At 38.8% G+C, this 25816-nt stretch overlaps 2 protein-coding genes across 6 annotated transcripts in view; one reads left to right on the top strand and one right to left on the bottom strand.

The window, feature by feature from the left end:
* Positions 1-80: 80 nt before the first annotated feature.
* Positions 81-23942, bottom strand: DHFR (dihydrofolate reductase). 3 transcript variants are annotated; one of them, XM_032847536.1, is made up of 7 exons: positions 23817-23942; positions 23418-23467; positions 20858-20963; positions 13067-13193; positions 10033-10148; positions 2712-2818; positions 81-173 (listed from the first exon to the last, which is right to left on the bottom strand). In XM_032847536.1, exons 1-6 carry the CDS (start codon positions 23900-23902, stop codon positions 2740-2742), a joined length of 564 nt encoding a protein of 187 aa, XP_032703427.1. In that variant the 5' UTR covers positions 23903-23942; the 3' UTR covers positions 81-173; positions 2712-2739. The 3 variants fall into 3 exon arrangements, with proteins under 3 accessions (XP_032703427.1, XP_032703436.1, XP_032703418.1); XM_032847545.1 differs by having other exon boundaries at positions 2733-2818; XM_032847527.1 differs by lacking the exon at positions 81-173 and having other exon boundaries at positions 1625-2818.
* A 157-nt stretch (positions 23943-24099) lies between these two features.
* The window catches only part of MSH3 (mutS homolog 3), a 174280-nt gene continuing 172563 nt past the window's right edge, over positions 24100-25816 (top strand). For all 3 annotated transcript variants that reach the window (XR_004381402.1, XM_032847505.1, XM_032847514.1), the window contains exon 1: positions 24100-24349. Coding sequence is in view for 2 of the 3 variants with exons in the window: in XM_032847505.1 (XP_032703396.1) it covers positions 24143-24349 (207 nt within the window). In the remaining variant the exon portion in view is untranslated. The remainder of the gene's footprint in view (positions 24350-25816) is intronic.

Here is a 25816-nt window from a genome sequence, read left to right as displayed (position 1 = left end):
ACCTAAAATTTGTTATCCAATAGTAAATTTCACATCTAGTTTGATTACTGACTGCAAAGTTATTTGAAATACCACACAAACTGATTTGTTCCCTTTTTTATTCCAAGAATAAAGAGACTCAACAGAAATGTCAGTTTATGGACAGAAAACCTTCCTGGTCCATCTGAGGTCTCCTGGGGAACAGAAATGTCAGGAGCAAATAATTAGAAATGGTCATCAGTACAATCTTACTTTGCCACAGAAATAGCACAATCACACAGACTGTAGGTCTTTTTCCCTCTGTGTTTAGCCAGAGGCTCTATCCCTTTTGTGAGCAATACTTTTTCATTAGAATCTCTAATTCCATCCTCATACTCATTTAATTATGTATTTCTTGTTTGTCCCAACTGGAAAATCCTTGATCACAAGTTTCAGTCTTTCAGAAATCATTATTTTTCTGAACGTTTTCAGCAGCTGGCTGGCCAACTTTTCCCTCACAAAGTCATGGTGCCTAATTAGGTCATGTCCTATACAGTTTTTAGTTTACTACCTATAAAAAATGCATCTTGTTAAAGGACATCTGTTCTTGCATTTGTTTACTATGTACTTTTTTGAGTCACTGACATTACTTTCATATGTATTTTTATTACATATTTAATTAAGTGAAAATCTTTACTTCTTAAAATAGATCAGCAACACACAGGTCTAATCTTTACAATTTTACTTTCTTCAATCCCATACGTGTTGACTTACAATTCACTCATTTTTCTATTTTGCTTTACTTAGATGCCCTAGTACAGGAAATAACAGTTCAGGTTTTTTCTTCCTCAGAGGGCAGAAGCACTCTATAACCTGGTGATTTACATCGTTGGGTAGTTTTCAGAATTATATGGGGTGCTGGTTTGCACTGCAGATTCTTCTTCTTCCTCTTTTTTTTTTTAGGGGAGTGGGAGGGGCAGAAGGCGAGGGAAAGAGAGAATTTTAAGCAGGCTCTACGGTGAGTGGAGCCAGACCTGGGGCTTGATCTCAGGATCCTGAGATCATGACCTGTGCCGAAATCAGGAGTCCGATGCTCAACTGACTGAGCCACCCATGTGCCCCTGTACTGCAGATTCTGGGACCCATTCCTCATACAGGTATAATGGGGATGACATTTTGAGAAACACTATCTGTTAAGACGTGGTTATGTTACATAATTTCAACCTCACAGAAACAAAATGGGCTAACCTAAATATTTAAAACACATGTGCATGTTATACCATTTACATTTTGGTCTCAAATTATCATCACTTTACAGTGCTGTTTCATAAATCAACCTGGAAAAAGTAAGACTTGATTTTTTATCTTGAAAGATGAACAAACCAGAGACAGCCTGGTGGCTCCCTAGCAATCAGTCTTTGGAATTTTGTGTGACCCTTGAAAATAAATGGCTCAATTATTATCTTAAGTGACTGTGCATGAAAACAAACACATGGTGCTTCAAAAAAAAATCTAATCACAATAGGCAGACCTAATGCATAAAATAACACACCCAACTCTGATACTCTCGACAGTTTACAGCACACATTTTCCAACACATACTACATACACTTATTAAAACTTTTAGGTACTATACACAATGTGCTTCTTTTATTTAGTAGTCTTGGGCATTTTCCTGTCAGCACCTCATTGCTTTTAACTGCTACAGACAATATTAAATTTTGTAGCCATACTGGTTAGTTACTTCTTTATTGTTATTTGGGCTATTTCCAAGTTTTAAAAAAGTGGTGCAACAAATATTCTTGGGTCCATCTCTTTATTCAGGATTAATTTCCGGAAGTGGAAGCTCTGGGCCCAAACACAGAATATTTTGAATTTTAATTGATATTGCTACTTAAATTCTAAAAGGTTGGATTAATTTACAAGGCATAAAATGCTATTTCTTTGGATACTTAACAATCCACATCTTTGCTAACATGACAGGTAAAATGTGTTTTAATTTTCATTTTTTAATTCAGTGAAGTTTAATTTAATTTCCATCTCTGTAATTTTGGTTTCTAGCTTTATCCATTTTCAATTCATTATCTTTTTAATTTCTAGTTCTAGCCATATACTTGTTATTAAATCTCTTTTTATATAGGCCAGCTTCTTGTTCTTCTATCATTGTAACATCCCATGGAATCTCACTGAAGATTGCAGAGTTTTTAGAGGTCTCAGACCTTCTCTTTTAACCTTTAGAAAGGTAGTATCCTACCTGCCTCTTTATTAGGCCTATGGAATATACTAGAGTTCTCAACTTACAGATTCTCTGAGTGAACAGAACTTTTTTCAGAAGTGTGATATGCATAGAGAACTCAAAGTTCCTATTTTGATCTAATTTTCTTTTAATATCTGAGTTCTAGCTCTTCTATTTATAATCCATTTCTGACCTTTGGACAATCTGTCTAGTCCTATCTTTCTAAGTCCTGGTTTCAACTTATGCTATCAGGGGATTGTCTCACTTAGGCTCTTGGTAGATATGCTACCCTAGGAAGGTGCTGGTCCTTGATGGGCAACATACAGTTATAGCCAGAAATGTTTCACAAATGGTATCTGATATGGTCTAGTTAAGATTAGTCTTAACTATAGCCTAAGTAAGATTAATAAAATTTCATTGCTTAGAGTAATTATCCATTGACCTAAAGTCAACAAAAGTCTTTTTTTTTCTAATATTAAAATCTATAATTGTTTGGAGGGGAGGGGGAACAACTAACTTGAAATAAACCAGAAAACACCTTCACATTAATCGTTCTTCTCATAAACTTCAAATTTGTACTTAATGCCTTTTTCCTCCTGGACATCAGAAAGAACACCTGGGTATCTGTAAAAGAAAAACATGCATAATAATGCGTCAATTAAAAAGCTTCCTTGTGGGGTGCCTGGGTGGCTCAGTGGGTTAAGCCTCTGCCTTTGGCTCAGGTCATGATCTCAGGGTCCTGGGATGGAGCCCCACATTGGGCTCCCGGCTCGGTGGGAAGCCTGCTTCCGCCTCTCTCTCCGCCTGCCTCTCTGCCTACTTGTGATCTCTGTCAAATAAATAAATAAAATCTTAAAAAAAAAAAAAAAAAAGCTTCCTTGACTCTCGGCCAAGAGGCATCAATAGTGTATAAGGTAAATAAAAGTTTTCCTTTCCTTTTTTTCTTCACAATGGTAAGCCACTGTGAAACTGGGTATTTTCCAAGTACACTACATATGGGAATGGAAAGAAAAACTTTCAAACTATATAGAAAGTTAGAAAACGAAAAGGGCAATTTCTCCTTCCCTTCTGACCCCTAATTCTTTTGTCCAAAAACTAACCACTGTCAGCAGTTTCTCTTTTCTTTCCACTAATCAATCAGCTAGTATGAAATTGCTTAATAACATTTTGCAAATCTCACACCTGGTATCAAATTTCTCATCTGAGCAAAGGAAAAACAAAATACAACCATCAGCTGCTTAGAGCAGAACTGAAGTTCTGTGTCCTCCCTGCCACTCAATGCTCAGTTTCCCAGTGTGTGGCTTACTGCAATTCTTTTCCTGGCATCACTGTTTATGTGGTATTTTCTAACTCTCAGTAAGCTCTGTGTTCCCTCCACTTTCCAATTCAAAACCCAGGCCCTCCTTTGGGTGTACACCAAGAAGTAGAACTGCTGGATCTTAGGCAGTTCTCTTTTTTAATTTTTGAGGAACTTCTGTACTGTTTTCCACAGTGGCTCCACCATTTTACATTCCCACCAACATGTATAACCGAGTTTCAATTTCTCTACCTCCTCACCAACACTTGTTATCTCTTGGGGGCTTTTTTGATAACAAATCATGATCTCAAAGAGATATATGCCCTCCCATGTTCACTGCAGCCTAATTCACAATAGCTACTTAAATGCCCATCAACAGATGAATAAAGAAAATGTGCTATATACATACAATAGAATATTATTCTTCCTCAAACAAGAAGGAAATCCTGCCATATGCAACAACATGATGAGCCTGGAGGACACTGGGCTACATGAAATAAGCCAGTCACAGAAGGACAAATACTGCAGTATCTACAACGGTGAAACTAATAAGAACAGAGAGTAGAATGGTGGTTGACAGAGGCTGGGGGGAAGGGAAGACAGAACTGCTGTTCAAAGGGAAGAAAGCTTGTTGTGCAAGATGATTAAGTTCTAGAGATGCGCTGTGCAACAGTGTGCCTACAGTTAACAACACTGTATTGTATAATGAAAATTTTGTTGAGAGTGGGTTTCATGTTTATTCTCATCACAATAAATTTTTTTTCCCCCACTGAAAAATAACCACCACGGGCAAAGAAAACCAAAACCCCGGTTCTCCATTTGAAGGCTGTACTGACCACTCCCATCTCCAACCCAAATCTTGTACTTCATCAGTATTTGTGGGCTACCCACCCCCATATGCTCCAGGTGGTGAGAAGGAATACTGCTTTACTCAGATTTGTGTCTCACTTTGGTTCTACTCTGTGATACTTAGTTATGAACACAGTCTTTGTCTTTAGGAATAATTTAGCACTGAGTTCATGATTTTTTCTTTCTTTTTTAAAAATTTTTATTATTTTTTTTTTGAGTTCATGATTTTACATTAAGTGCTCTACAAATGTTACCTTTTAATATTTTCATTTGGTTTCATCTCCATATTTTCTAAACTCAATGTAGTAAGGATAATACAGGAAAAAAATCTGTTTTGATATCCAGTACAATGCTGAGTAATAACACTAATGAGGGGTGATGCCATGTGATAAGAAATATAATTAGAGACATAAAGTAACAGCATAATGATGTATAAGGAGATGAAAAAGCTGTTTTTTCTTGAGAAACTTATATTTCAGAGGGAGAAGCTATGTTTCTATTACTAACCATTTTCTAAGCTGTTTTTGTTCCACTGTTTTATTTTTTTTATTTTTATCTTTTTAAAGATTTTATTTGTTTATTTGACAGAGAGAGAGAGAGAGAGATCACAAGTAGGCAGAGAGGCAGGCAGAGAGAGACAGAGGTGGAAGCAGGCTCCCCGCTGAGCAGAGAGCTCAATGCGGGGCTTGATCCCAGGACTCTGGGATCATGACCTGAGCCGAAGGCAGAGGCTTAACCCACTGAGCCACCCAGGTGCCCTGTTCCACTGTTTTAATAGCAATAAGCATTTTTCCTTAATTTTTAAAGAAATGATTTTATGAGGCCAACGTTTAACCATGACTTTAGTTTCTTTGGAATGAGTCAGCAAAAGTAACATTTACATTTTTGTCTGTGTGTAAAATTCTCAAGAGTATCAAGATTCTCAGTTAATAAAATAAAAGCAAAGTATCAAAATTATTTCTAAAACCATGAATAAGGGGCGCATGGGTAGCTCAGTGGGTTAAGCCTCTGCTTTCAGCTCAGGTCATGATCTCAGGGTCTTGGCATCGAGCCCCGCATCGGGCTCTCCACTCAGTGGGGAGCTTGCTTCCCCCCTCTCTCTGCCTGCCTCTCTGCCTATTTGTGATCTCTGTCAAACAAATAAATAAAATCTTAAAAAAACCAAACAAACCATGAATAATAGTAACAGAAATACCATGCTATTGGCTGGCTATGGTCACTAGCTGCAGTATTAATGTTAATCTGCTCTGTGAAACTGAAATTCATTTCTATTTATCTTTAATTTTACTTTCTACAATATTCACATATTCAGTCTATTTTAATAATGACCATAACTACCCCACCATCATATTTCCCAATGGCCTAGGAGCCACATATGAACTCCGAGTTTAAGCCTAACAGGATTTGGAAATACCTCCTATATGAACCACCCAGAAAGAAATCCAGCTCTAGAATCTTCAAGCAGTAAGGAATCCAATGAATATGAAAAGATATTAAGATCTGAAATGACAAAGTATCATGAGACTATTACAGAGATGATTTAATGTAAAGTCTAATAGGTAGAGTTCCTAAAGCAGTTATCCATAAGAAACAACTCACAACTAAAATAAAATGAAAGCTCTATAGCAAGCACAGGCTCAGGAGAAAGACAAATAACATGAATAAGGATCCTGTTGACTTGTTAGGACGTCATGGTAACAGAAGAGGAAACGTAGGCCAAAAACCCTCCTCGAGTTGTCCATTGATAAGGGACATCTGTACCAGCTCTGGAGCCAACTACTGTTTCAAAGACCTCGTCTGGTCTTTATCCTCTTTGACTGAAAGGTTAATACAGAAGATTGTTAACTAAGAGGAAAACCTGTTTGGGGCTCATTAAGCAGAAAACTGCTGATAGAAAATATTTGGGCCTGCTGGTTTGGTTGAAGCCTTGTGTGAAATTGTCTGAGGCAGAAAGATTTCTTCCAGACAGGAAGAATGAGGGCAGAGTCTTAGAGGACAGGCTGGCATGGTGCTGTCATTTAAAAAAAAAAAAGAAAAAGAAAAAAAGAAAAAACGAATTGCAGACAATGACCCATGGGGGAAAAAGGCAGACACAAAGTCAAACCTTACTTTGTTAAGACTAATTTCTGCTTTTAGGTTTCTACCGCTTGTGGTTTCACCTAACTTCTAATTTTATTCTCTTTGCACTTTACAACAGTCCTCTCATCTTTATTCCCTTTTACTAGTGCTTTTATTATCAGGAAGTATGGTGTTAATAAAAGATAACTGTGTTTGAACTGAAACTTATGGAACCACAAGAGGCCCACTAATAGGGATAATGGGTCTAAATGAAGTGTAGCTGTGGGGAAAGAATAAGGGGAGGGTAGAGAATGATCAGAGTTCATTTCTGGACAGTAGGGAGCAATTCTAAGTTCCTCAGTATATAGAGATTTGGAGAGAAAGCAGCTCAAGAATTGAGCAACATTACAAACTTCCAGGAACAAGGTATATTCCCTTTGTTTTCCTTTTTCTCTACTTCATCAAAGATTGACCTACCCCAGATTTACCCTTAGGGGATTCCTTCCACCTCACCTTTAAGAGGCTATTATTTTGTTGGTACAGGCTTGAAGGTAAGAAAACCATCAAATGATGCAATGAAAAAAGACTTTTTTCTTTCATAGCCTTGTTTAGAATGTCCATTTTGGAGCAATTTCCTTGGATTTTGGCTTTGGCTAGCAATTTCCTATCTGAATCTACCCACAATTAAAATTTTCTAGGGGTGTCTGAGTGGCATCCAACTCTTGATTTTGGCTCAGGTCATGATCTCGGAGTCATAAGATGGAGCCCCATGCCAGGCTCAATGGTAAGCATGGACTCCACTTGGGATTCTCTCTCTCCTTCTTCTTGTCTGCCCCCCCCCAATCTTAAAAATGCTTCCTAAAACATTTATTTTATTTTTTAGAGATTTTATCTATTTATTTGACAGAGAGAGAGATCACAAATAGGCAGAGGCAGGCAGAGAGGGAGGGGAAAGCAGGCTCCCTGCTGAGCAGAGAGCCCAATGCTGTCTCGATCCCAGGACCCTGGGATCATGACCTGAACCACCCAGGCGCCACTTCCTAAAACATTTAAAGAAGAACCAATACCAATTCTTCACAAACTCTTCCAAAAAAATACAAGAGGAATGAAACCATTTCCTAACACGTTCTGTGAGGCTGGTAATTCTTCTGACACCAAAACCAGGTGAAGACATTACAGAAAAAGAAAATTATATACAACATTCCATTATGAATATAAATGCAAAAATCCTTAACAAAATATTAGCAAACTGAATTCAGGAACATATAGAAAGGACTGTATATTACTACAAAATGGATTTATCCTGGAAATGTAGGAATAGTTTAACATGAAAATCAATGTAATACACTGTATTAATAACCTTTTAAAGACAAAGACCACATGATTATCTCATGACTCAGAGAAAGCATTTGACAAATCCAACACTTCCTCATGATAAAAATATTCAATGAGGGAGAAATAGAACAAATCTTCCTCAATGAGATAAATGGCATGTATGACAAGCCCACAGGTAATATACTTAATGGTAAAAGATTGAATGCCTTCCCTTAAGAGGAGGAACAAGACAAGGATGTCTTACTCTTGCCATTTCTGTTCGTAACTGCACAGGAGGGTCTAGCCAGAGCAAGTGGTAGGAAAAAGAAATTTTAAAAATGCAGATTAGGAAGAAGTTAAACTACCTCTATTTGTAAATGTATATCCTGCATACAGAAAGTCCTAAGGAATTCACTAACATTAGAATAAATGAGTTCAGTAAGGTTGTAGGATACAAGATCAATAAAAAAAAATCAATTGTATATCTATTACAATTGATTCTATTGGTTTTATTACCAATGAACAGTTTGAAAATAAAATGATGAAAAAGATCCATTTATAATAGTATCTAAATAAGGAGAAGACATCACACATTTATGGTTTAGAAAAATAAATACTGCTTAGATAGCAAAATTCTTTAAGGGAATCCCTGTAGTAACGGTTGCACAAATCTGAATATATTCAAACCACTGAACATATACTTTCAATGGGTGAATGCTGTGATGTGTGAATCATCACTCAGTAAAGATGTTAAATTCTTCATTTCTAAGAGCCAAGAGCCAGGATGGTAGTAAAATATTTTAAGTTATCAAGGATCCCAGAGTCGGTTCTGAAAAGAGGTCTGATGAAGAGCAACAGGATTTGGAAAGGTAAATTCACACAGTAATCTTTTCTTTTTGTTAGCAGCAAAGATGGAATGAGGGACAGCAGAGATCAATATTCACATAATATGAGAATAGCAACCTAAGCCGTATAAGAGAAAACATATAAGATGTGACAAAGAAATATAGCTGATTTCATAAATATATACAAAATCACTAAGTGTGATTTTTCTATGTGGTCACCTTTGAAGACTAAGCAAAAGGCTGTACTTCAGCTGTTTAGAATACTTATAGAGCTCTTAAAATTTTCAGTTTTCTTTACAGCTAGTTAAAAGCCCAAGGAAATCAGTCACACACTTCATTAGATTCATGACTATTACGTATTACTCTATGGACGGTTACTTTAAAGCCTGGCCATCCATGTATTTAGACTTGACTCTGAATGTTCTTTTAGGAGGTATTTCCCAAAACAAACTCAAAATTAAATAATGACTGGATTCAACTGAGACTATTTGAAAGAATGTGTTAAAACCTAGTCTGAAAGTGTGGATACAATTGATCTTTTACTCTCCATAGCCAAGAGCTGAAAAGTGCTTTTTAAATTTTCTTTTATTATTTTTAATTTTCATACTGAAGTATGAAAAGTGCTTTAAACTAAAATGCTAGGAGTCTTCAAAATCAGGCAGTTTCATGTTAAAATCACAACTCCATAGTAAAACAAGTGTAACCCCTTCTGTTGATTTCCACCACTGCTATCCAAATCCTTTACTCTTTTGCTTCAACTCTCATAGCCAACTGGTCTTTCAGATTCACTCTTGCTCCCTCCCTTCCGTTCTCCACAAACAGCTGGAACAGTATCGCTCGCTCTCTATTCAAACCCTCTAAACCTGCATCTGGTCTGACCCTTTCTAGCCTCCTGCTTGCTTACAATGCTCACGGTGGCTTGCAGGGTCAGGGAGCACACCATAATTGTTCCTGCCCTCTGGTGTCTACACTATTTCTGGTTTCTGGAATGCTCTTCTCTGCTCTTTGCATGGCTGGCTTCTTGCCATTTTAGATCTCAGCGTAGATACCACTCTTCAGAGAGGACTTCTCAGACAATACAGTATTTACCACATCACTGTATTTCAATTCTCCATATAGCAACTTTCTTGATGTTTCTCATTTGCTACCCTCTTCCTCTACTACAAAGAATCTAATCTTAGAGAGCAGGGATAGCATCTGTCTTGTAAGAACTATTTTTCCAGTGCCCAAGACAGCATCTGATGCTCAGCACAGATTTCGTGGAATGAACTAATGACTACTCTCTAGATTTCAGCAAGGTGATTAGAACTTAAACATTCCCAAGTTTGTTAAAGCAGATTTCCAAAAATTCCCAATGTATTTGTCTGTAGAAAACATAACTACTCCAAATTCAATCTGAAGAGTATTACTCTTTCTATAATTCTTAAACAGGAAATCCAAAAGTGCTTCAGACAAATTAATAACATTTTACTTACTCTGGCAGAAGTTTATATTTCTCCAAATCAATTTCTGGAAAAAATGTGTCACTTTCAAATTCCTGCATAATCCTTGTCACAAATAGTCTAAGATGGCCTGGTTTGTTCATGGCTTCCTTTGAAAAAAAAAAAAAAAAAAAAGCATTAATTTCTTAATTTATCTGTCAAAAGAAATAGAAACTCTTAAGATTTCTGTTTGTTTTAATTATACAGTCAAGTTTGTACTAGGTATTAGAGACATGCTACATAACTGTTACCTCCAAAGCATGCTATTTAAATATCCCATTCTTTATTTTGGGGTCCCGAAAAGTATGTCTTAGTTATTTTGAGAATGGGACTAATCATTATCAATAATTATGACAGTGAGTTTAAATATATTCTGGCCTCTAGTTTGCTGACATGAACTCTTTTTTTTTCATTTAAGCATTCAGTATTATCTTTTTTCTTTGGTAGTTGTTTAAGAATTAAGAACTATAAATTATTTAGTTATTCTCCATAGAAAAATTTGCATATATATGGACAAAATAGTATAATTTCATGAGCCTTTGATTATTGAAAACCCCAAGGGCATACTTCGTACATTTACACAGATCTTAATAATGCTTCCATTTCTTAGGAGATAGTAATAATGTTAGTAGGTAATTTACTTTCTTAGCCCCTTGTTGCTAATGATTGTATTTGGCCTTATATTGTTAATGGCTTTTCTAACTACTGCCTATGGTACTGTTGAGTTTCTATAGAAAAAACCTGCTCCGCTCAGCGGGAAGCCTGACTCTCCCTCTACCACTCCCCCTGCTTCTCTGTTCCTTCTCTCACTGTGTCTTCCTCTGTGAAATAAATAAATAAAACTTCAAAACAAAACAAAACTGCCCTCAAACAAGTATCTTAAAACTCTAATAAAAAGTCAAGAGTCCTAATTGCATCTCCAAGAAAGCAATAACCCTTGATTTTCAAATAGCTTGTGGAAGAAAAAAAACAAAAACAAAAAAGGGTAATTCAAGTGTGTTAGCCTTGAAATTCCAAATAGGGGCATATAACCAATATTACTTTTTATTTTTGGCTTTTTACTACAGCATATATTAAATCATAAATTCCCTTGCCCCAATCAAAAAAATTCTACTAATTTTTACTTTATCAAATTAGAGAAACTGAATGGGACCAACCACAGAAGCATTTGAAGGTCTGTATCCAAGGAAATGCTATATGGTAAAGGTTTTCTGTAAAGGGTCAGATGCTAAACATTTCAGGCTTTGTGGACTGTATGGTTTCTTTCTTACCTTTGTGGGCAACAGCAGCCATAGATAATACTAAACCAATGGGCATAGCTGTGTTACAGTGAAACTTTGTTTACAAAAACAGGCTGGCCCCAGGGAAGATAAGCTTGTTCTACAAACTATTGTGATGTGAGGCAGGTGGAAAAAGCAAAATTATCAGCTAGAGGTTCTACTTCCTTATGACTTATATAGATATAGATATACCAAGTTATATAATTATATTTAATTTTGAATATTTATAAGGAATGTATTTTGAAGTCAATATAGTATTAAATTATTCAAAATGCATATTGAACAAAATAAAAAACCGACTTGTTTTCTTAGAAATTCATCCTAGGTTGCAAGATCAAAGGAAAATGTCCATTTCCTCATAATACAAATAAAGCAAACCAAAGGTTGTAGAAACAGGTCTGGGATCCTGGTATATCTCTTCTTTATAAAACAATCTCTGGGTATATATGTCACCACAAGCCACCAAAGTGTAGGGCTGGTTTTTTTCCTTCCCACAAAATGCTAATCTCTCATTAGTGTTTTAAGAGTCAAAAAATTCTATTTAATATTCTCAAAAATTTTGAAAGCTGAAAATTTTGGTATCAAGAATAAGGAATATTTTGGGATACCTGGTTGGCTCGGTCTGTGGAGTGTGTGACTCTTGATCTTGCAGTTGTGGGTTTGAACCCCACATTGGGTACAGGGATTACTTAAAAATAAAATCTTACCAAAAAAAAAAAAAGAAAAAAGCTTTGGGTCAGAGCCTCCGTCTTCCAGTAATTTACCAAAATGACTAGCACCAAGGGAAAGAGGAGAGGTATCTGCTATATGTTCTCTTGGCCTTTTAGAAAACATGGAGTTGTTCTTGTGGCCACATACATGGGAATCTACAAGAAAAGTGATATTGTGGACATCAAGGGAAAGGGCACTGTTCAAACAGGAACACTCCACGAATGCTGACATGGCAAAGCTAGAAGAGTCTACAAGGGTATAGCATGCTGTCGGCACTGTTGAAAACAACTGAAGGACAAGATTCTTGCCAAGAGCATATTCATCATATTAAGCCCTCAAGAGCTGAGATAACTTCCTGAAGTGTGTGAAAGAAAATGATCAGGAAAAGAAGGAAGCATAGAGAAAGGTACTTGGGTTCAAGTGAAGCACCTCCTTCAGGGAAGGAGGCTGAGATGCTGGAACCCATTCCCTATGAATTCATGGCATGATGAGTGTACAAAAAAAAAAGTGCAGACTATTTTCTCTTTTACCTGATTTTCCTTATATTATGAAATCATATAGTATTTTTCCCATGCCCTCATATTATATAAAAATTGTTAAGGGAAAGTTTTCTGCTTTTCACAAATTCATATACATCTAGTCAGTATACAGCAACTGAGAGCCCCATCCCTTTATCAGTGAGAACATATATATCCATGAAAAAAAGGGGAATAATTCAGTATATCAAAGCACATCCAGAGAGCAGAAAACAGTGCAATGCAAGTATGATTCTAAGGGAAGGATTTAGAATGTTTTTAAATTAGAAACATTAACTATTTTGAATTGAAAATAAACTCCAACAGGCTTAAAAACTCACTTTTATATTTTTATTTAGTTTTCATGATAGTATCTAAAATGAATAATTCAAATTGACAATATGTCTAGCTAACAGTGGGGATAATATGCTTCCTTTGCTCATGGCTTAATTTTTTTAAAGTTCAGATGGCAGGGGAGCTGAAAGAAAGTGGGGTAGAACATTTCTTTATAATTTTACCTACCTTATAAACAGAACTGCCTCCCACTATCCAAACCATGTCCACTTTATTTGCTAATTCTGGTTGCTCAATAAGTTTTAAGGCATCATCCAAACTTTTGGCAAGAAAATGAGCTCCCTGTGGAGGTTCCCTGAGGTTAAAAAAAGAATTAGAAATAATTTCTATAAAACCTAATCATATTAAGCAATTAATTATAAAACCCAAATCATCATAAATATGAATCCTTTAAAGAAACCACATTTGTGTATGTATGGTTCACAATGAATCAAAAAACAGAAACACTTCTGGTGTCTTGTGATATTTATGGTGGAAAAATAGTATAAGAATAGTTGTCTCCAGAGGGATGGGGTTAAAGATTGACTGGGAAGAGGCATAAGGGAACTTTTGAAGGGTTATGGTAATGTTCTCTATTTTTGATATGGGATTATAAAGGTGCATACATTTGTCAAAATTTAGCAAAATACATTTAAGACTTGTATATTTCATTGTATATATATTTATTTATATTTTCACTGTATATATTTATCTTAAAAGAATAAAGCTAGTGAAATACTGAACTCTAGTTAATCATATGTATGCTGAAGTATTTAAGGGAAAACATACTAATGTCTACAAGTTACTCTGAAATGCATAAAAAAAAAAACAAGACCAATTAATGTATGGATGAATGGTAAAACAAGCATAGTAGAACATTAATGGTAGAATGTATCTGGTAAATATACAGGTATTTACTGTAAGGTTTTTTCTGCACGTTTGAAAGATTTATAATAAAATGTTAGGGATTAGCATGTTTGAATGACTTTAGTATGGAATGGTTTTTTTGAGAGAGAGTATGCTTGTGAGTGTGGGGGTTGGGGGTTAGGGCAGAGAGAGAGGGAGAGGGAGAATCTTAGGCAGGCTCAAAGCTCAGAGCCTGATGTGGGGCTTGGTCTCACGACCTGAGAAATTGAGAAACCTGAGAAATTGAGGGTCAGAAGCTCAACTGACTAAGCCACCCAGGAGGCCCTAGAATGATTTTCATACTCTTAATATGTGATGAATGGGGAATGAGTTAAAAGATTTTTCATGTTTCAAACATGCAGAGATGGATGAAGTATTAATAAATTAGCATGTTGTTTCTGTAATTAAAAATCCAAAGGAAGGGCACCTGGGTGGCTTAGTTGGCTAAGCACCTGAATGTCTGACTCTTGATTTCAGCTCAGGTCAGGATCTCAGGGTTGTGGGATCAAGCCCTGTGTTGGGCTCTGTCCTGGGCATGGAGCCTGCTTGGGATTCTCTCTCTCCCTTTGTCCCTCCAGAGCCCAACCCCAATTTTAAAAATTTAAGAAAACCCAAAGGAGGAAAAGTTAATTAATTTCAGGGTTAGATCTTCAGGTTAATCTCTCCCTATCTCCACAACTGTTTTTTGGGGGGGTTGGTTGTTAGAGTTGGGGGAGGGCTGTAATTCCCTTTATAAATGTTGAAACATGTAGAATTTGGCTTCCATTGTAATTAGAGAACAGAAATTACAATTCAATGTCAAGTTCTCAGACTGATGCTTTAAAAAATTATATAACTGCCTTTGAACTTGTAGTTATAACAATAGTTAATCAAGATCTAATGGAGACATTCATTCTTTTGGCTGCCTCCTCCCTCACCTCTTTGACAGACATTTTACTTATTTCACTCTTTGTCATCTCTAAAGGAGTTAAGAGCACAAAGAGTATATTTTGATTAAAAGCTGGAAAAGATATGGAGGCCTGTGTGAGGTTAAATGAGCCAAGGGATTCTCTAAGATGTCAGGGCAGCTGCAGCGACTAGGTTGGATGAGGCTAGGGGAAGAACTGAATAAGAAACAGATTTGAACTTGGAGAAGGTAGTCTAGAATGCCTGAAATAGAGTTAAGGTGGTGTTAGTATTTGAGGATGCTAAAATCAGGAATGATGATAGGAGTCGGGGTAGAATGGAAAATGGTGACTTAGGAACTGACATATGAGAAGAACTGGAAGGGGCATCCTAGAAGTTGGTGGGTTATAGCAAAGTAATTTAGAAGGTGGTATAAATAGTTGGACTTTAAATTAACGGGGTACACATTTTGTGTAGATTGTGGAACAATGGCTTGAAATGGTGCAAGGGCCTAAGGTGAAGACTACTTCTTTGCCCTTTCATAGTGAGTCTGGAAAAGGAAAGCAAAGGATTTGTTTCAGATTTTAGTTATCATAGAGACATAGAGGAAATGATTCTGCAAAATGTTGCTACTTAGCAGTTTAGGAATAAGTTTCACAGGAAACCCTTGATCCAAGATGGGTAGAAAAAAATTAGCAAAAAGTTGAGCTAATGTTTGAGTTCATTAGCCCACTGTATTCATTCTGTGGAAGCACAAATCCTAGAGACGACCAAAGTAAACAGAATATAGCAAGCACTCAATATTGTGACTTATTTCATTGCTAAATTTCCTTCCTATATTTATCTTAAGCTAACAGAGATTGTATTCCCTGACAAGAGATAATTGGTATGTGGTTGTATGCAGTCAAGAAACAAGTGGATATGCTTGATATCTTGCTACAAACTTAAGAGTCGAATTCTCTCAGAGGGCTGGGATGAGGATTAAAAGAAAGGTAATGTACATTATAGGCACTCTAATGATATTTCCATCCTTTTTTTTTTTTTAAAGATTCTATTTATTTATTTGATAGAAAGAGAGAGAGAGAGAGAGAGAGAACAAGCAGAGGGAGGGACAAAGGGAGAGGGAGAAGCAGGCTTCCCTGATGAGCAGGGAGCCCAATGCCAGGCTTGATCCCAGGAATCTGGGATCATGACCTGAACCGAAGGCAGATACTTAGCCAACTGGGCCACCCAGGTGCCTCTCCATCCTTCTCTTTAAAGGCCCTATTCAAAAAAGGCTGCTTTTTACCTGATGGATAGTTATAGTAGAAAGAAAATATCTAACATTTATGCAGTGCCCCCTTGTTCTCCCATATAGTGGGATGAAGCAGTGCTTTACATGCTTCATACCACTTAATGCAAACAGCAGTCCTTTGTAAGTACTTTTATTCCTGTTTATAGAGGATATTGAGGCTGAGACGTTAAGAAACCAGTGGTTAGAGAGCTAGGAAATGGTGGACCTGGGATTTGAACTCCAGCAGCCTGATGCTGGAGTCTTGAGCTGCAAATTCCCACACAGACAATAGATTCTCAGCTGATGGTCACATACTACAAAGGTGTCCTATTCTAGAACCCTCAGACCTCAGGAGGGTGTGGCCTAATTTAAGCAATCCCTAAGATCAGTGTCCTCTGGCCTTGAGCAGCCTCATTTGATTACCGCAGGGTACCATATAAACATTATCTTTTCCACTGTGCCTGATGTGAAAGAGGACGATGTGGCAGATGAAATTCTGGCTCAATTTCCCTAGAGACGGTTGGGAAAGCTTATTGGAAAACAAAAAACCCTAGGCTAGAATAATATCTTAACCAAAATTAAAAAAAAAAAAAAAGGGGGGGGCGCCTGGGTGGCTCAGTGGGTTAAAGCCTCTGCCTTCCGCTCAGGTCATGATCCCAGGTTGTTGGGATCGAGCCCCGCATCGGGCTCTCTGCTCAGTGGGGAGCCTGCTTCCTCCTCTCTCTGACTGCCTCTCTGCCTACTTGTGATCTCTGTCAAATAAATAAATAAAATCTTAAAAAAAAAAAAAAGAGTTCAATTTAAAGCCTTTCAAACTCAGTCTTTGAAATGGGATGTCCGACTATTGAAAATTGGTTCAAGTAGGCTCTATCCTCTTAATTGAATACTATGCAGCCACTACAAATATTTATAGAAATTAATCTTTCAATATATCAAATGGGGGGGAAAGGCAGGTTAGAAAACAGGATGGTTCTAGATTTATAAATCACCTATTCGTCATTTATTCCGTGAAAATTTCTGAATCCCTGCTTTGCTAAGGGATATGCTAAATGCTGGGAATAGAGACAAAAAGAAAAAGAATAGCACTCCCTATACCACTGGCAGGCAGAGAAATATCTCAGCAGTGGCCACTGTGTGAAGGACACGCAAAGGGGATGCATGGAGGATGCCAGATGAGCAGAGGGGATGTATCTTCTGGGTGCGGCGATGAGGGAGAATACTCCTTGGAGAAAGATCCCTTAGCAGAGCGTCTCAGAGAGAAAAACATGTTCAAAACACAAAAGTGATAGACGACCATAGATATGACTGAGGTTTGTACTGAAGTCACTAAAGTTATTTAACAAAAAGCTCAAGAAAGTTCAAAGTAGAAGTAATCTGTGCTGAGGTTTAATATACTAAAGGGTGGTGGGTGGCTCAGTGGGTTAAACCTCTGCCTTCCGCTCAGGTCATGATCTCAGGGTCCTGGGATCGACCCCAGCATCAGGCTCTCTGCTCGGCAGGGAGCCTGCTTTCCCCTCTCTCTCTCTGCCTGCTTGTGATCCCTGTCAAATAAATAAATAAAATCTTTAAAAAAAATAATAATAAAGGGTGGAACAACACAGCAAGGTCTTGACGACATGGGAAAATGGAAGTCTAGAATAAAAAGTGGCGGGGGCAAGGGAGAGGGTTCTGATTATGAACCTTAAAACTGAGGGAAAGAAGAACAAAGTTAGATGTTGGGGCAAAAGTGAGAACACAAGCCTGTTCACTGTGTTTCCATTAATATTAATATTTTCTGTAAGATAGAAAATAAGGTAATTTTGGTCAAATAGCAATGGTTGGGAGAGTAGGAGCTGATATTGATAGGGTACTCTGTGTGTGCCAGAAATTCAATATACAAAATTTCAATTAATCCTCAAAATCACCCTAAGAAGTTCTCATTATTAATCCCATTTAGTAGATAAGGAAACTGGGTTTCAGCAAGGCTTAAAGTTAATAAAACTTGAAGCCACAAAATTAGTAGGTACCAGAGCAGACATTAGAAGACAGATTAAGTCTTTGCTATACTAAATGTGTGGGTGGTGGGGAGAAAGGAGAGAAAGCTTTAATCACTGTGGATGATAATAGTGAGACCATAAAAATTATACTACTATGAAATGTCAGGTAACTTATGGGCTGGAGACAATTTACAACATCTTATATCATGGGAGGAATTTTGGATTTATTGAAGATGCTGTCAAAGTTACAGCATTATGGTAAAATTTATTTTAATTTTTGGTTCTCAAGCTTAAAAAAATACTTTATTGAGATGTAAATCATATACCGTACAATTTACCCTTTCAGCGCGTAGAACTTGGCAACTTTTAAGTGTAGTCATAGAGTTGTAAAACCATCACCACTACCTACTTTTATTTATTTATTTTTAACGATTTCATTTACTTATTTGACAGGGAGAGAGATCACAAGTAGGCAGAGAAGCCGGCAAAGAGAGAGGGGGAAGCAGACTCCCCACTGAGCAGGGAGCCCAATGTGGGGCCCGATCCCGGGACCCTGAGATCCTGATCCCAGCCAAAGGCAGAGGCTTAACAAACTGAGCCGCCCAGGTGCTCCACCACACCCTACTTTTAGAACATTCCTATTCCCCCAAAAAGAAATCCTGTATCTGTTAGCATTCATTCCCCACGCCCACCCTCTCCAAGAAAACCAGTAATCTAGTTTGTCTATGAATTTGATTCTAGGAATTTCACATAGATGGAATTATGTGGCCTTTTGTTTCTGGCTTTTTTCACTCAGCATACTGTTTTCACTCAGCATACTGTTATCCATATTGTAGCATACATTGGTTCTTCTTTTATTGTGGAATAATATTCCATTGTATGGATATAAGCTACTTTGTTTATCCATTCATTAGCTGATGGACATCTGGGATGTTTCTATTTTGGCAATTATGTATGATGCTGCTATGAACATTTGACCTTGTGTGGTCATATATTTTTATTTTTCCTTCATTTCATAAACCAAGAAGTAGAACTGCTGGGTCATATGATAACTCTATGTTTAACATTTTGAGAAAATGTCAATCTGTGTTCCAAATGTGGCTACATAATATTTCTTTTAAAGCCACAACTTGATTGTCTAGATAGCTTTGGAAAAGCACTGTCTCCCTATACTTTAGGGAACTAGTTATCCAAAATAATTAGTATTTGGCAGCAAATTCTGGGATTACCTTGAGGACTCAGTTTCCTGAGTGAAGAAAAATTGAGTATTTCCAAAAGACTTCATGAGCTACAGTGATTACAAGAGTAAATCTAGCACTGTCTGGCACACAGCAGGTGCTCAGGTTATGTGTGTAATTGACCTTCAAGTAGGGAACCAGAAGGAAGGGCAAAAAATAAACTCTAAGACGTGTTCATGACTGATAACCTTTTTTCCTTGATAATAAAGACTTGAAATTTTCTGCCTTTAAAAAAACAAGCGAAATATCACAACAAATGTTATATATAAATACATAAGAGAACAACCAAACCCAATTACATACACCACAGGTGGGGGTCATAAAGAAGAAATTAGACTCATCATTTGAGGAGATTTGCTGGCTCAACTGAGTATGTTCCCCACTGAGATTTCTTTATGTTTGTTTTAGCTCAAGCTAGCCATAAATAAACTTGAGTAGTATTCAAGAATATGCTACTAAAGAGTCTCTGGGAATGGCAGTACAGTCTGTGAATTTGGATTCTACCAAGCGAAGAGATAACCAGAATATCCTAGCAACCAAAAGGAAGAGAACAGTATGAAGACTGCAGCAGATGGCAAGATGCACATCAACATATCCCTCATCATCCAGAGGTAACCAGTGCAAATATTCTGGTATATCTTCTTTCACGTTTTTACCTACGCTATCCTAGGAAGGACTTGGTAGAAAATCTATATAAGCCTGATCCCCCTTAGCCTACGGTGTATAATGTTTTTTCCTTCCCATGATGTGATGGTCTTTGAGGGGTTCACTTGGTTGGGCTATAGCCCTTGATTATTCAGACACTAATCTAGGTGTTGCTGTGAAGGCATATTATAGAAGTGATTAAAGTTGATAATTCAGTAACTTCAGTATGGATGGGCAGGATTCAATCAGTATTAAGGCTTCAGAGCAGATCTGAGGCTTCCTTGAAGAAGAAATTCCGCCTGCAGTCAGCAACTTCAGCCCTTGCTGTAAAGTTCCAGCATGCCCTTCCCTATGGCCTGCCCCACAGTTTTGGACGTATCTAGCTGGCACACACAAATGTATAAACTAATTCCTTGGAATGAAATCCCCAGGCATTTCCAAGCATCGGTAACTATGTACTCCAATGTTAGACTGGAGGACAGGAAAATTCCCAGCACAGGCCAAGTGGAGACATTCCTTTCTCTCTAGGATCCTTAGGTTGACTTCAGTACTTTCAAATTTTTTACCTGTAGACACTGGGTAAGGAATACAAGTATAAAATGTTACTTGGGTGTTGTGGTAAACTAGGAATAGGACATAAGATTATGACTGATTTTTAGCCCATCCTAAAATTTCTATCTTATTGTATTGAGGACAGAGTCCAGAACAGGGATAAAACACTTAATCCTGGCAAATCCCAAAACATATGTGAAACTAGAAAAAAAGTTACTAATTATTTTATATAAATGATACTTGAGCCCACAGAGTAACAGTTTAAGGAAACTGGCAAATCTGTTACCACATTTGCGATTTAATGTGACTTTTTACAGTGGTGAAATCAATCCCTTAAATAGCAGAGTGAGTTACTGTCCTCTAACTGCTTATTCATTTTCTGTAAATTACCTTTCTATTAGGCAGCTTGATCAATAAACTGTATTTACACTATCTGTCATACACAGACCTCCACCCTAAGAAATGAAACATGATTTTTTTGCGGTGAATTTATTATAGCACTTACTTGAGGTCTCTGCTGAGAACTAAATTAATTCTATCCTTTAAAGGTCGATTCTTCTCAGGAATAGAGAACCATGTCTTTCTACCCATAATCACCAAGTTCTGTTTACCTAGAAAATCACATAAAAAGAATATTTGGGGAGTATATAGTTCCATATATTCATATACATACACACACACACACACACACAGATATGATTGTCATAGTGACATCTAGTGGATTTGCACTGAAAATAAAAATTTAAAACAGGCATACCAAAATTTACATTTATCACCCATTTCCTAAATATAGTAACTTTTCCCCCCTATGACGTTATCCAATTCACATCCAATATTTACTCAACTGCAATCATGTATAATAGTGAAGAGCCAAGATTCTGGGGCCAAGTGCTCAAGTTCAGTGTATTCAGCATCTACTGAACAAGTCATGGTAATCTTCTCTGTCTTACTTTCCTTATTTATAAAATGGAGATAACGGTAGTTCCTACTTCTAGGGTTACTGTGGGGATTGAAGACTTGTTTAACTGTTTGATATGATAGTATTATTCATATTTGTATACTTTGTAGGCATATTAATAGTCATACTTTTATTTTATTTTATTTTATTTTTATTTATTTATTTTTTTAAAGATTTTATTTATTTATTTGACAGAGATCACAAGTAGGCAGAGAGGCAGGCAGAGAGAGAGGAGGAGGAAGCAGGCTCCCTGCTGAGCAGAGAGCCCGATGCGGGGCTTGATCCCAGGACCCTGATCATGACCTGAGCCGAAGGCAGAGGCCCAACCCACCGAGCCACCCAGGCGCCCCTTTATTTTATTTTTTTAAAGATTTACTTATTTATTTATTTGACACAGAGAGAGAGAGAGAGAGAGAGAGAGAGATCACAAGCAGGCAGAGGGGCAGGCAGAGAGAGAGGGGGACTTAGGCACCCCCGCTAAGCAGAGAGCCCAATGAGGGGCTCGATCCCAGGACCCCGAGATCATGACTCGAGTTGAAGGCAGTGGCTTAACCCACTGAGCCACCAAGGTGCCCCTAACAGTCATACTTTTAAAGATAAGTGCTTAATATTCCACTCAGTTAAAAAGCTATAACACTTTCAATTGTGCTTCTTTCAAGTATAATGCTTCTATGGAAACTTTATACACATAGCTTCCATTTTTGGTTTAATTACTTAGGAAAAAAATCCTCGGAGTCAGATATCTGGATAAAGGAATATACCCATTTCTATAATTCTTGATATATTCTGACAGGCTAGCAAAAGAAGTACATGTGTCTGTTTCAAAGAATTATCATTTGCATGATTTTATTTAAAAATACGAACAGTTATAAAATACAAGTGGTACGACTAAGTGTTTTTCTGTATTTGGAAAGTTTTTTCCTCCAAGAATTAAAAACCCAATTATTCATGGTGCCCCTTATGTGATTTGCACTGCATTTTCAAAGACAGAGCTCTAGATGCTAGTAAAGAGATATCAAGTATCAAAAATAACAGAGCCATTAGGTGAGGAATTCTGGTGAGACAAATGGTACAGACCTGGCCTAACAATTAAGGTGGACATAAGTGAAGAGCATACAGAGACGTTTGGGGGAAATAGAAGAAAGGAAAAGAAAAAAGAAAAAAAGCCTTCAAAAAGAAAAAAAAATACCTTCAGTACCCTTCCATCCACTCATCCAACAAGTACTGTATTTACTGAACACTAGCAAACAGGCCAGACATTGGATGCTTTTCCTATGACTAGATCATACTTTGGATTCTAGAAAGTGGTTCATATCAATTCCTTAAGCTTCAAGCCCTTGCTATCTTGTCTCTACCACGGACCTAAGTCCCAGGTCCACAAACCTGTATCTGTCCTGTTAAAGTTATGCTGCATGTGCTTCTGGCTGACTTACCATTTCCCTTTTATTCTGCTATTCCTTCTCCTATGACCAAATACATGTCTCTTAGGTTTTAAACGAGTATCCCACCACCATATTCTTTTCCTTGGTTATCCTCTTCTCTCCAGCAGCTCAACTCATCTACTTCCCTGTATCTGCAATCCCCAAACCTCAAAATTAGCACTATTAACAACTGCACAATTGTCCACTCCTTTATTCTCCACCTCACCCAGGATTATTCAACTGTCATTAAATTTAGCATCTATGGGTTCATCCTGGATCCCTTCCTGCATCCCCTTCGCCTTCCTTATCTTCATACTGAGTATCATGGAACCGTTTTTTGGACTTCTCTCCTCTTCACTGCCCTCCTTCAGGCCCTATCCTATCCTGCAGGGACAATCGCAAAGGTCTCCTCTGATTTCTTTACCATGCTCTAATCTTCACCGAAACCTGAAGCTAGATGCTAATTCTGCCCAGTACCTCAACTGTACGTCTGCCCATATAAAATTTGAAAGAACCTTTTTTTTTTTAAGGGTATGACAAACCTTGGGAACTGCATACAAATGAGTGGTAAGGCAAAAAGTCCCAGATTAACATGGATAACTTTTCATTTAAATAAAAATCTTCACTGGTAAGCTTACTCAGCAAGATGTTTCCAAAACCTCAATCTCCTAAAAATCCCACATTACCTTCTACTGAGGAGGTTGTGGTCATTCTTTGGAAAAACTTGAATTCGTTCCTACAAGTTAGACAAACAGCGTTACTCAGAATATTATTCCGCGCGCTCCAGCTCTAAAGCGACCCACAGGCGCTGCGCTGGCGGGGTGGGGAGCGAGTGGAGTGGAGGGGCCTCTAGGACAGGGACTTTGTTCTGAGGCAGGGAGCCGCGGGGGGACATGTTCTCACCGGGCGGCAGGGGCAGACGGAAATCAATAACGTGGCCTCCCGGCTCCCGATGGCGGAAGGAAGCCCAGGTCCAGCTCTCGTCCTCTCGGGTGCCAAGTCCGTCCCCCTCCTCCCGCCGCAAGTGTCTGCGCGACCCCGCGCTAGCTCTTCCAAACCCAATCGACCCCCGGCCCGGCAGGTACCTGAGCGGGGGCCAGGGTAGGTCCCCGTTCTTGCCGATGCCCATGTTCTGGGAAACAGCGGCGATGCAGTTTAGCGTACGAACCATGACAGCAGCTGTAAACACCTCCTAGCTAGCTCGCACCCACCGTAGGCTCCCGGCCGCGCTTGGCGCGAAATTGCTGCCACCCCGCCTCCTCGGTCCCATTTGTGCAGCCGAGACTCCGCCCCCCGCCCCGGCGCACCCAAGGTCGTGACGTGCTCGCGTCCGCAGACGCCGGGGATCTGCGGCCACGGGCTCGCGCTCCGGGCTCGGACCTTCCTGGGTGGTGTTGCTCTGTATCGTGCGATGTCGGGCCGGAAACCTGCCTTTGGCCGTGCCGCTACCACCAGCCCAGCCCCTGCAGGGCAAGCGGTTTTGAGCAGATTCTTCCAGTCTACGGGAAGCCTGAAGTCCACCTCGTCCCCCACGGGTACAGCCGACAAGGCCGACCCTGACTCTGACTCCGCAGCGCCCCTAGCGTCCACTTTCCCGCCTCAGTTGCCGCCACACGTGGTGGGTTTGGCCTAGGACGGGGCGGGGCCGGCGGGAGATGGGGCGGGGCAAGATGGGCGGGTGCGGAAACCGTGCTTGTGGGTGGAGCGGGAGGAGGCGGGGATAATGCGCGAGAATCGGCGAGATGAGACGGCCGGAAAAGAGAGGGGCAGGGCTCTGAAAGGAGAAGGCGGGAAAAGTCGGGCTGGCCTCCATCCTCCGCGCAGTTCACGTTTTAGTTTCCTCTAGGAGTAATAGACTTGAGGCCAAGGTCTCGCGGATACTTAATGGCAGACTCGAAACAGGAGCTCAGGTCTCCGTACTTCCATTCTGATGAGGGTAGGGGCTTGTGGGCAAAGGATACATCTTTTAACCTCCATTTTACCTCCCCAGCCTTAAAAATAAAAAATCTGCATTGAAGGTTAAAGAGGAGCTTTATTTACCTTATTTGTATATACTTGGTTAAGTAACCGGACGTAAATTGCCGCTAAGTCTCTAGTTTTTAAGCATGCAACAGCAGTGCTCAATATTTCAAGCGAATAGGGTAAAAGCAGTCATATTGTACAGTTCCTCAGTGACTATACTTCTTGTGGCTGATTGTAAAGTTTGATACACAGTTTGGCTGGATTAGGTTTAAAGGAGTGCAGATGTGAATGGTTAGTCATTGAATCCTTCCTGTTGCTTACCACCGTTCACCTGAGTAAAATAGTTGGTTTTGTTTTTCCCAGGGACACTGCCAGCGGGGAAAGTCCAAGCTTGAGCCCTCCCCGAGGCTTCCTGATGCAGTATCTTCCTGATCTCAACACTTCCTGAGGATGTGTTGGGACGTCTGGGTGGCTCAGTCGGTAAAGCATCTGTCTTTAGCTCAGGTCATGATCCCAGGCTCCTGGGATCCAGTACTGCATTGGGCTCCTTGCTCAGCTGGAGCCTGCTTCTCCCTCTGCCTGCTGCTCCCCCTGCTTGTGCCCTCTCTCACTGACAAATAAATAAATAAAATTTTAAAAAAACCAAACAATAACAACAGCTGAGGATGTGGAAAGGGATTGCAGACTGACTTTTAGCCACCCTCCAATTTTTAATACAGATGACAGCCTAGCTACAAAGTCTTCATTTATATTTCTTTCAGAGTGAGTTCTCCTCTCCTGTTTTTGATTTTTTTTTAAAGATTGTATTTATTTGGCAGAGAGCACTTGGGGAGAGAACACACAAGCAGGGGGAGGGGTAGAGGAAGAAGCAGACTCCCCCACCCAGCAGGGAGCCCATTATGGGACTCCATCCCAGGACCTTGGGATCATGACCTGGGCTGAAGGCAGACACTTAACTGACTTGAACCATCCAGGTGCCCCTGTTTTTGATTTTTGATGATAGTCTACATTTCATGAATATACCAAGATTTTATTTTACACCTACTATGTAGCAGGTATTTTGTGAAGGACTTAATTTTTGACAGGATTCCTGCCAGTACATAGTTTATAGTCTTGTGGTATC

The sequence above is a fragment of the Lontra canadensis genome, unplaced genomic scaffold (assembly GCF_010015895.1).
Source record: "Lontra canadensis isolate GAN:19392208 unplaced genomic scaffold, GSC_riverotter_1.0 scaffold4, whole genome shotgun sequence".
Lineage (NCBI taxonomy): Eukaryota > Metazoa > Chordata > Mammalia > Carnivora > Mustelidae > Lontra > Lontra canadensis.
The sequence above is the reverse complement of the archived record's forward strand: the minus strand, read 5'-3'. Positions and strand labels throughout refer to the sequence as shown.

Bases quoted from the DNA above. Each gene is read 5' to 3' on its own strand.
- DHFR (XM_032847536.1), bottom strand. From the start codon at position 23,902: ATGGTTCGTACGCTAAACTGCATCGCCGCTGTTTCCCAGAACATGGGC. The intron at 20,964-23,417 runs GTAATGTGGGAT...GTGATTTTCTAG, and splicing joins CACAACCTCCTCAGTAGAAG to GTAAACAGAACTTGGTGATT. The intron at 10,149-13,066 runs GTAGGTAAAATT...TTTTTTTCAAAG, and splicing joins GAGGCAGTTCTGTTTATAAG to GAAGCCATGAACAAACCAGG.